This window comes from Notolepis coatsorum (genome assembly GCF_963971535.1).
Source record: "Notolepis coatsorum genome assembly, chromosome: 11".
Classification (NCBI taxonomy): domain Eukaryota; kingdom Metazoa; phylum Chordata; class Actinopteri; order Aulopiformes; family Paralepididae; genus Notolepis; species Notolepis coatsorum.
Window position 1 is genome coordinate 77,946,231 of NC_140175.1, and position 10,091 is coordinate 77,956,321.

Here is a 10,091-nt window from a genome sequence, read left to right on the forward strand (position 1 = left end):
TAAATTATAAAACAGTAACCTCATAAAGATACTAATTTAAAAGTGCACTATGCAGTTTCAGATTTGTTGCAATTAGTGTACTAAACTAATTTATTACACACATAATCCTTAGAATGATTGTATCATAAGCATCTTATCAAACCAAAACATCATTTTGAGGCATCAAAATAGTTTTCAATTATTTTCTTTCTCGCTCTGTATAGCTGCATTCTTCAATCAATTCGGTCAACTTTGCCATCAAACTCTCGCCGCGCACTGCTTTGTTTGTAATGTTTTTCTGTGTCCATGTGAGCTTTGAGATCACCAGCACCTTTAGACACAGAAACTAGGGATGCCCCGATCGATAGGCCACTGATAGTTATCGGCCGATAATCAGTATAAATATGCGATCGGTGATCTGTGATTATGCTTTATTTTCGCCGATCGTCAAACCCGATCTCACTCGCTGTCGCTGAGTTCTGTCTCAGACACCGGGGGCTGCGGCGTCTGCTCATCCCTCCAGCCCCTCCCGCACGCATGTAAACACGGGTCTACTCTAGTGAGACGGGACACGGGAGGACGGCGTCTCCCTGAGCTAACGTTAGCTTAGCTACCGTTACAAAATGACCCAGTCAACTATTCACTTTTAGTTTAATACATGATGAGGCATTGTCTAACCGAACGGTATCTAGCCGGCCAGCTACCGATAGCTCCTGACATCAACAAACGCTCCAGCAAGTATAGTAGAGATGTGTATGATACCTGTTAGCTCGCGTTAGCGAAAGTTAGTTCACTGTTCAAAACGAAATGTCCCATTGAACTAAATAATTCACTGAGGCGTTGTATTAACGTTATATATCCTACAGATAGCTCCTGATATCAATGTCTTATAACACTGATTCGATGCGTATTCGAGCTGAGGGCTTGCTGAGCACAGTTAAGTAACGTTATACCAATAGGGTCCAGGTGCAGCGCCGGAGAATCCTGGCCGTAGCTCGAGGCTACTCGAGTATAGGTCCAGCTGCAGCTCCGGAGAATCCTGGCCGTAGCTGGAGGCTACTAGAGTACACACAGACAGTGGAGCTTGTTGCGTGGTGGCGATGTCTCGCAGATAATACAAGTACAAGTCTAATTATATAATATATATTTTATATAAAAAAAAATTATATAAAATAAAATTTAATTTCTTTTAATCAAAAACGATCGGTATCGGCCGATATGGCTCACGACGATCGGTGGCAAAAAACGTGATCGGGGCATCCCTAACAGAAACATACGGTCAAGCTTTGCACGCGTTGCACTCCGCTTCCAATTAGTCTCGACCGGGATGATAAATTGGGAATTTTCTCTGCAGTTCATCTGTAATGTACATTTTCGCGTTGGCATTGTGAGCCAGCAATGCTGGTTGGATCTGTCCGCTTCAAGTAAATTGAATAGCAAAGTGTCTTTCAAGTACCACCTAAGAATGCACTACTTAAATATGTGAGCAAATACTGTTCACATTTGGGAGTGGAAATACCTACTGTAGGAATGTAATAATGAAATATTTACTCATGAATGTAATAACCTTTTCTGAAAATATTCATGTCTACCCATGAATGTAATAACCTTTTCTGAAAATATTCTGATGTTTATAAAGATGTCTACAATGTTTTACTGTTTTTAGATTATCATTGTTAATTAAGTGAATTGTCATATGTATCTCATGTATTGTTATGTTTTGTGTTGTCTTGTCTTTCTGTGTGGACCCCAGGAAGACTAGCTCGCCACTTAGGTGGCAGCTAATGGGGATCCTTTTAAACAATAAACAACAACAATACAGTATGTGCCCAACAGAACCCTTAGATCCTCTGACACTGGTCTCTTAACTGTTCCACAGGCTAGAACAAAAAGGCATGGAGAAGCAGCTTTTAGCTATTGTGGTCCTATAGCCTTTGGAACAGCCTGCTGGGGGATCAGTTTCTGAATTTGTAGAAATGTTTAATAAATCTTAAAATCCCATGTATTATAAATGGCCTTTTCCAGTGTTTAGCATCGTTTCCTAGCAATGCGGGATTATATCAATGTGGTCTGTGTCGTTAAATATCATATTGACTCATCAGTCTAGTCTCGAGTAGGGCTGCACCATTAATATATTTTTAATCGCGATTTGGAATGATGCAATTATCAAATCACAAAAAAAAAGAAATTCGCAATATTTTTTTTGTAACCAGTAAGTCCCATTGAGATACAAGATCGGTTTGGGAGAGGGAGGTAAGGGGTTTTAGGGTGCTTTCACATATAGTTTTGGTGGACTCGGTGCGGTTCTGGTGGTGAAGTTACAACATTGTTGCATTTTTCATTTGGTTAGTCTGCATTCACATTGCAATTTGTCAAGCGCACCAAACTTTCTGAACAATGTCACGCGGTCGAAAAGGGCGCTCGTCTATTGGACACAATGGAGTGGAAATCCCTCCGCTTCAGGAAGTGAAATCCGCGCAAACACAAACAGCGCAAGAAGCGTGATAGTAGCAGAGATGTGGCATTGATCCATCGTTCGATTATAACCCATTACCGCCATCCTCTCGCTAAACAACTTGTACACCTCGTTGTTTTTGTGAGTGCCCACAAGCAGCTGTTTTATTTGTTTTGCAGTGAATGACGCGCGCCGCGGTAATAATAATAAGCCGCAGTGTTTTTTTCTTCCTTCTACCCAAGATGCACAGTTTATCAGGAGACATGTTTAGGCTACAGTGTGCTTGTTTTGCAGTGAATGCCGTGCGCCGCGGTAATAATAATAAGCCGCTGTGTTTTTTTCTTCCTTCTACCCAAGATGCACAGTTTATCGAGAGACATGTTTAGGCTACAGTGTGCTTGTTTTGCAGTGAATGCCGCGCGCCACGGTAATAATAATAAGCCGCTGTGTTTTTTTCTTCCTTCTACCCAAGATGCAGTTTATCAGAAGACATGTTTAGGCTACAGTGTGCTTGTTTTGCAGTGAATGCCGTGCACCACGGTAATAATAATAATCAGCAGTGTTTTTTCTCTTCCTTCTACCCAAGATGCACAGTTTATCAGGTGACTTCCTATATTTGGTCCGCGTTTGGTCCGATGAAGCGAACCGAGACCCATGTTTTTTGGCGGACCAGAGTTTGCGTGTTTGGTCCGCACTAGAGTTCGACTGCGCATTCACACAAACCCAAAAAAGCGGACTATCGAATTCTGGTCCGATAGTCCGGACCAAACAGCTCTGGTGTGAAAGCGACCTTAGATTGTGTGTTGTTAAGTTTAGACTTCAGAGAGGGAGAGTAAAGTACAGAAAAAAAAGTACCGTTGGGTACCGGTATCGATTCCCAGATAAAAAGAAACATTTTCAGGCTCGGTGTCCCGAAAAGACCCACCGGATAGGCAAGATGCAAGCCGCATTTTACAATAAACCTTTGTGGGGCTGTTTTATTTTATTTTATTATTATAATCGCAAATGTAATCGCAATCGCAATATCTGTCAGAAAAATCGCAATTAGATTATTTCCCAAAATCGTGCAGCCCTAGTCTCGAGTTCACGAGATCTTCCCTCATTCAACTAAGCTGTTATGATTTGACTCGCACTGCGACGTAGCAAGGAGCTGATTGTGATCTGATTGGCTCAGTGGTTGTAGTCACCGCCCACATCGCTCAACAACAGAGCAGTGGATTACTTCCTCAAACGGGTTGCACGGGTGCCGAGAGGGATACGGAGCAACGGGAGCATTTACACACAAACTCAACTGTGTGTGTGTGTGTGTTTTCGGGACGCATCACATCTCTCCTCTCTCTCCGTCACTCGTCTCGGAGCCATTTACACACAAACCCAACTGTGTGTGTGTTTTCGGGATGCATCTCTCCTCTCTCTCTGTCTGTCTCCGTCTCTCTCGCACTCTCCCCCTCACTCGTTCTCTCCCTCTCGTATGTATCACACTGTGTGGGTGACTGTCAAAGCGCTTATAGGCGGAGCCCAGCCAAATCAGCCTGAAATCTTGAGGTTGAAAAATTATGCTTTTGAGTACTTGATTAAAAATATAAAACAATGCATTTTTTTTTTTACTTTACAGATGTGTTCCATAGAATCACATGAATTGTGTAAAGTTGCCCAAATAGTGAAAGGAATAGCAATGCATGTCCCCTTTAAGAAACACCTTTTTAGCATTGCTTTTACCATGTAAATGCTTTTATTCATTGCATCATTGAGTTTATTTCTTGCCTTTTTATTTATTCTTTGCAATTATTTTCTGTGAAGCACAGTGAGTTGCAGTTACTGTGTACTATACAAATAAAGTTTGTCCGGTTGATTTATAAACCAGCTGCCTCAAGAAAAAGAAGCCAGAGTGTAGAGATGTGTTAGAAACCAACCTTTGGTCCGGCAGATCTCAATCAGATTCACTACGTTCTCATGTTTCAGCAGCTGTAGGATCTTGATCTCTCTCAGAGCTGTGATGGGGAACTGCAACAAAGTAGACAGCAAGCCATCTCTATAAGTGACTATACAGAGAAACAGTGGCCTCTTGAGAAACCAGCATTATAGCAGGAAGACTAGAGGCTCTTTCATGCGTCTCTAATGGGGATCCTTTAATAAACAAACATAGCAACAACGCTGCACACTCTGGGCACATTGGTCCATGTGAGCGTGTTGTGAGATTCTGAATAGTGTGTCATGTGTTGAAGAAAATCTCTTATCACATGTGTTTATACGAGTCATAAGTAAGTTTCTCTGTGAACTCCTTCACATGTCAAACTCAAGAGTCCAGAACATTGGCATTTACATGCACACCAATATGATTGTAGTGACTAGTGAGATTACTTATACTGCTCTGTTCGCATGGTACCATAACATTATACTGCTCTGTTCGCATGGTACCTTGATAACAAGTCAGGCCTACTGTGATAATATAATGTGAAGGCAGCCAGCTGGTTTGCACACTGCTGTTCTACATAATATTGTCTCCACTCTGCAGCTGAAACCCAGGACCACCCATTCCCACCGATCATGGCTGCATCTCACCCCTTCTTTTTCGTTTTCCATCAGCACTTTCTTCAGCGCCACCTTCTTCCCAGTCTGTCTGTGCTTCGCTTTGAACACTTCCCTGTGGAGGAAGATGAAAATACATTAACAAAACACCACAATAGATTTCTATCAAAGGATAGCATTCTTAGGCCTTGTCCAGACGAAGACGGATCCGATCTTTTTCGTTCTCATTTAAAAATGTTCCGTAAAACGAAATCGTTTCAAGAAATAAGTGTGTGCCACAAATGTAGAAAATAAATGTCAAATCAATCTTAACTATATCCATAGGACATACTTGACTCCTATAAGACTGAACAAAATGGGTCTTAAACAAGACTCCAAATGCTCCTTATGTACAAATGGGGACGAGGGGACATTTATGCACATGTACTGGGACTGCCCACAGTTAAAATATTCTGGAAAGAGGTGACCCAGCAATTATCAAATCTCTTAACTCTGAATATACCTGTACACCCCTCTGTACTACTGCTGAATGATGTTTTTGAGTATGCAGTAAATCCACAGCTAAAGAGATTGGTTTTATCGGGTATCACAGTGGCTAAAAAGCTGATAGCATCACAATGGTTCCAACCGGAAAAAATGTGCCGAAAGTAGGGCTGGGCGATATGGCCTCTAAATGATATCGCGATATTTTTGGCCATATCGCGATACACGATATATATCGCGATATTTTGACATTTCCTCTAAATCACTTAAAAATGCTTGATTTAACCCTTTGATGCATACAGTCACGCCAATATGATGATTATAATAAGTCCCTGCAACATATGTTTGCATTATTAAACCATGAAGATGCTTTAAAAAATTATTTAATGAAAATGTACTAAGAGTAGTCTACTGACACACTAATAAAAAAATGTATTTACATCCAAGACAATTTATATAAAAACTCTTGGGTGCCTAAGACTTTTACACAGTACTGCGTTTTCTATCCACTTTAGCCAAACACACACGCACATATATGTATATATATATACACACACTGAGAAAATAATAATCACACACAAAGGTATAATGGCTTATAGCAGACTTAATGATTTTAGAATATTTCAGATAATGAAATTAAATGTTTATATCATCAACTATCCAGTTAGTATTTATACTGTCTGTAACGTTTGGCTACTTTAAATCATTGAATGTAGAGAGCGAGAGAGAGAGGGGGCGAGAACGAATGAGAGAGCCAGCCCCCCCCCCTCGGGTTTTGTTCTAGGTTCGCGTTTTGATCGTCTAAGCTGCCGTAGGTGATGACGTCACACTCGAATGTAAACAGGAAGAGTCTAACACATGGAGATGGAAAGTGGATGATATACAGAAACGAATAACCAATAAATATGAAGTTATGTTTAAACTTCTGTTGTCAAGCGTCGTCAATATAACCCACCCCCTTTCCTCACGAATGAACTAGTGTGGAGTCCGCTTTGACCGCTTTTCCGCCGTCCCTGCTACACTCCGGACCACTACACTAACGTTAGCCTAGCCCTCGGTGCATCACAGTCACGAAATGGGCTAACGTTAGCCTATAGCTCCGCCGTCCCTGCTACACTCCGGACCACTACACTAACGTTAGCCTAGCCCTTGGTGCATCACAGTCACGAAATGAGCTAACGTTAGCCTATAGCTCCGCCGTCCCTGCTACACTCCGGACCACTACACTAACGTTAGCCTATAGCTCCGCCATCCCTGCTACACTCCGGACCAGTACACTAACGTTAGCCTATAGCTCCGCCGTCCCCGCTACACTCGGGACCAGTACACTAACGTTAGCCTATAGCTCCGCCGTCCCTTCTTGAGGAAAGCACTGCGAGTGTCTCTCGGCCGCGGGCGGCGCCATATAAACTAATACTCGATGTTCGCGATATAGTACAGTACTACATCTCGGGTAGAACAATCCGCGATACATCGAGTATACTCGATATATCGCCCACCTAGGGCTGGGCGATAAAACGATAACGATAACTATCGCGATAAATTATTTCCTCGAAATAAACATGAAACGTGGTCGCAAAGTTTCGATATATCGATTTTCCAAGCTTGGCTCCGTTCAGCCTCGGCTCAGCACACTCACTCACAACAACCAGCGTTACGTGATGACGTGCTTACGCACAACAGCTAACAACCAATAAGTGAAGGAGATGGCCGAGACCCGGAAGGAGGTAGGACTCACTCAACAACAAGGCTTGCTAGGCTAATTAGCTTGCACAGCGCTGTTTTATATATTTACGTGCCGAGTATGTGTGTTTTGAATTCTGAGGCCACGTTTATGGTAGTGTGGGATATACAGTGGACGTCGTTTCAATATATTGTGGCGGAAGAGAGTATTTTAGTGTCATATTTAGCACATTGTCATGGAATCCACCGCTTAGAACCAACAGGCTGGCTAGGATAACTAGCTTGCACGGCACTGTTTTATATATTTACGTGCCGAGTATGTGTGTGTTTTGAATTCTGAGGCCACGTTTATGGTAGTGTGGGATATACAGTGGACGTCGTTTCAATATATTGTGGCGGAAGAGAGTATTTTAGTGTCATATTTATTGTCATGAGATACTCCGCTTGTCGGCTAACGTGCGCAGACTGATGACGACATCAACTCGACTTGAGACATTCGCAGCAGCATAAGAAGTTAATTAAACTTGACGGACATTATATCGACGATAATTATCGATATCGAATTATATGAAAATAATTTTATAATTTTATCGCGATAACGTTTTTGGTCATATCGCCCAGCCCTACGCCCACCCCTACATCGGTTCAGGAAACGATGCGTATAGGCTTGTAAAGACGGGAACGCAAGGGTTGCGTTGATCGATTGCGTCTTCAGATTTGTCCACTCTGGGAGCCGTTCTCAGAAAATAGCTTATTCAGGCTCACAGAACGCGGTTCCATGTGGATGAAAGGTGCATACGATCAAATACTTTGACGGATACAACCAAAATCGTTTTTGTCTGGACATGGCTGCATTGAAATCTTGGAATGGGGATGATCGAGTATAAAACTGCACCTTCAGGGTTGTAGCAGACACTATAGCCAAACGCTACAATTAGTACTATTTACAGGACCCTCCAATATTACATATTTAAAGACTCCTTATAAACCCCTTTCCCCCACCAAAACTGTTCAAAAAACTAAAATGGTTGCAGCATCTCTACACAACTACAAGGAATTATGAATATGCAAATTAGCAACAGATATCCATTGATATTTACCAGGAATTCAACAGCTGTTCAGACAACACAACTTTTTGTCTTGTACTCTGGAATTTTTAAGTCGTTGTGGTTTCACAGTACTTGACTAAGTGACAGGGGTAGACATTGCAAGATCAATGTCAAACTACGTTTTGTCACAAAAAACACGCAATACGTGGTCAGAGGAATACCCTGGAGAAAAGCGCATGGCAAGGTTTCAGCAGTTTCTCCTTTGCCCTGAGAGAATGAGCTGGTCATTATTTCTTTGTCCGGGTCTCATTTGTCTCTGTCAGTCTCTCTCCACTGTTTATTCTCCTTCATATTCTCATTGTGGATATTGAAAATATGAAACTCTTATCACCAAATTCAGCTGATGAATACAGCGTTTGTAAAAAATCATTGTGATCATAACAACAAGCTAGTGGAGAACAAAGCAAACTAATCAAGCGCATTCTGGTAATGGATTGTATAGTATCTCCCAGATCTGACCATTACCCTTTAAACATTTGCATAAAATCACGAATGAATGAAAATTAAGGCCATCGGCCATTGCAATAGGCTCAACAGTTTCACAATTATCTTGTTCTGATTCAAGCAAGACAGCTTTTTCAAGACTTTGAAGTTTATTCATTCCGTTTGCGGTCCCTCACTCAAGTCAATGAAACTCAACCCCAGCAGAATGCTGCCTCCCTCCCTCCCGTGTCTTCTGGAGCAGTTCACACACACAGCGTCCAGCAAAGGCCGACTTGCCTCTGATCTGAGTAGGGTATATGCTGATCTGGGCTTTTTGTCGACGATCTCCAAAAACATTTGGGTATACCAGCTAATTTCCACCCAACCTCTAAACGTGACGTTGGGTCTACCAGCTAAGAATATCTATGAGTAATATGTAGGCTAGTTCCTTCGGTAAATATGAGAACTAAAAAATATAACTCAAATACCACAATTAAGTCGAGCGGTGGAACCTGGGTCACCAAGGTGACGTTAACGTATGTTGTTAGCATTAACAGCTAACATTAGTCATCTCTATCATGTTAGCAACTTAGCTAACGCTCGTTAGTAAATGGGGCCCCGAACAAAGAACGTTTTAAATAGATTTACAATCAACCGCACAAACTGAGGATATTAAAAAAAAACTCACCCAAATGTTCCCTGGCCAATTTTAGCTAGTTTCTCATATTTGGAGAATTCGTCACAGAAAGGGAATTCAACGCCATCGTAGTACTTGGACATGATGGCGGCCTCCCGGTCGGGCCTACAAGAGAAAGGACACGTTAAAGCTTAACGGGACATCAAGAACACAGTACTTTTGTACATAGTATGAAATATACCATACTAATAACGTAATGGGAAAAACACAAACGTCTTAAAAAACCATTCATACTTTTCAGGCGCACTGGCGGCGGCATTGGCTGTCTTGTCTCGCTGCATCTCTGTTTTCCTTCTCGGAAGCCGCAACTGTAATAATATACGACTAGTGCATGAATTGACTGAGTCGGTCGGCGTGAATATTAAAGGCACCCAACTTGTGTTCGGCTTTTCTCTGATTGGCCGCGACCCCCCGCCCCCACGCGCAGGCAAGCGGCAGCCGTCCCACGCATAGATATCTTCTATATATATATATCTATGGTCCCACGTCCCAAATGAAATCCGTGTGGCCAATCAAAGAAACGCTGAACGAAAAGCTGAACACAAGTTGGTTGCCTTTAATATTCACGCGGTCGGTCGCAGGACTGACGTCAAGAAGGCGTCTATACTTCGTAGCCGCATTTCTGCAGGACGCTCTCTGATTGGCCGACGCCAGTTTCTACACTGGTTAAGTTTAGGCACTCTTTCGAAGTAGGTTTTGATTGATTGATTGATTGATTGATTGATTGATTGAT

The 10,091-nt window shown here is 42.2% G+C and overlaps 1 protein-coding gene across 1 annotated transcript in view; it reads right to left on the reverse strand.

The window, feature by feature from the left end:
- LOC311237447 (cyclin-dependent kinase 9) overlaps positions 1–9,695 on the reverse strand; it is a 28,838-nt gene extending 19,143 nt beyond the window's left edge. Inside the window, exons 1-4 of the mRNA XM_084325335.1 lie at positions 9,593–9,695; positions 9,350–9,463; positions 4,997–5,078; positions 4,348–4,438 (exon numbers count right to left, since the gene is read on the reverse strand). Coding sequence (XP_084181461.1) covers positions 4,348–4,438; positions 4,997–5,078; positions 9,350–9,463; positions 9,593–9,639 — 334 coding nt within the window. The 5' untranslated portion in view covers positions 9,640–9,695. The remainder of the gene's footprint in view (positions 1–4,347; positions 4,439–4,996; positions 5,079–9,349; positions 9,464–9,592) is intronic.
- Between the last annotated feature and the right edge of the window lie 396 nt (positions 9,696–10,091).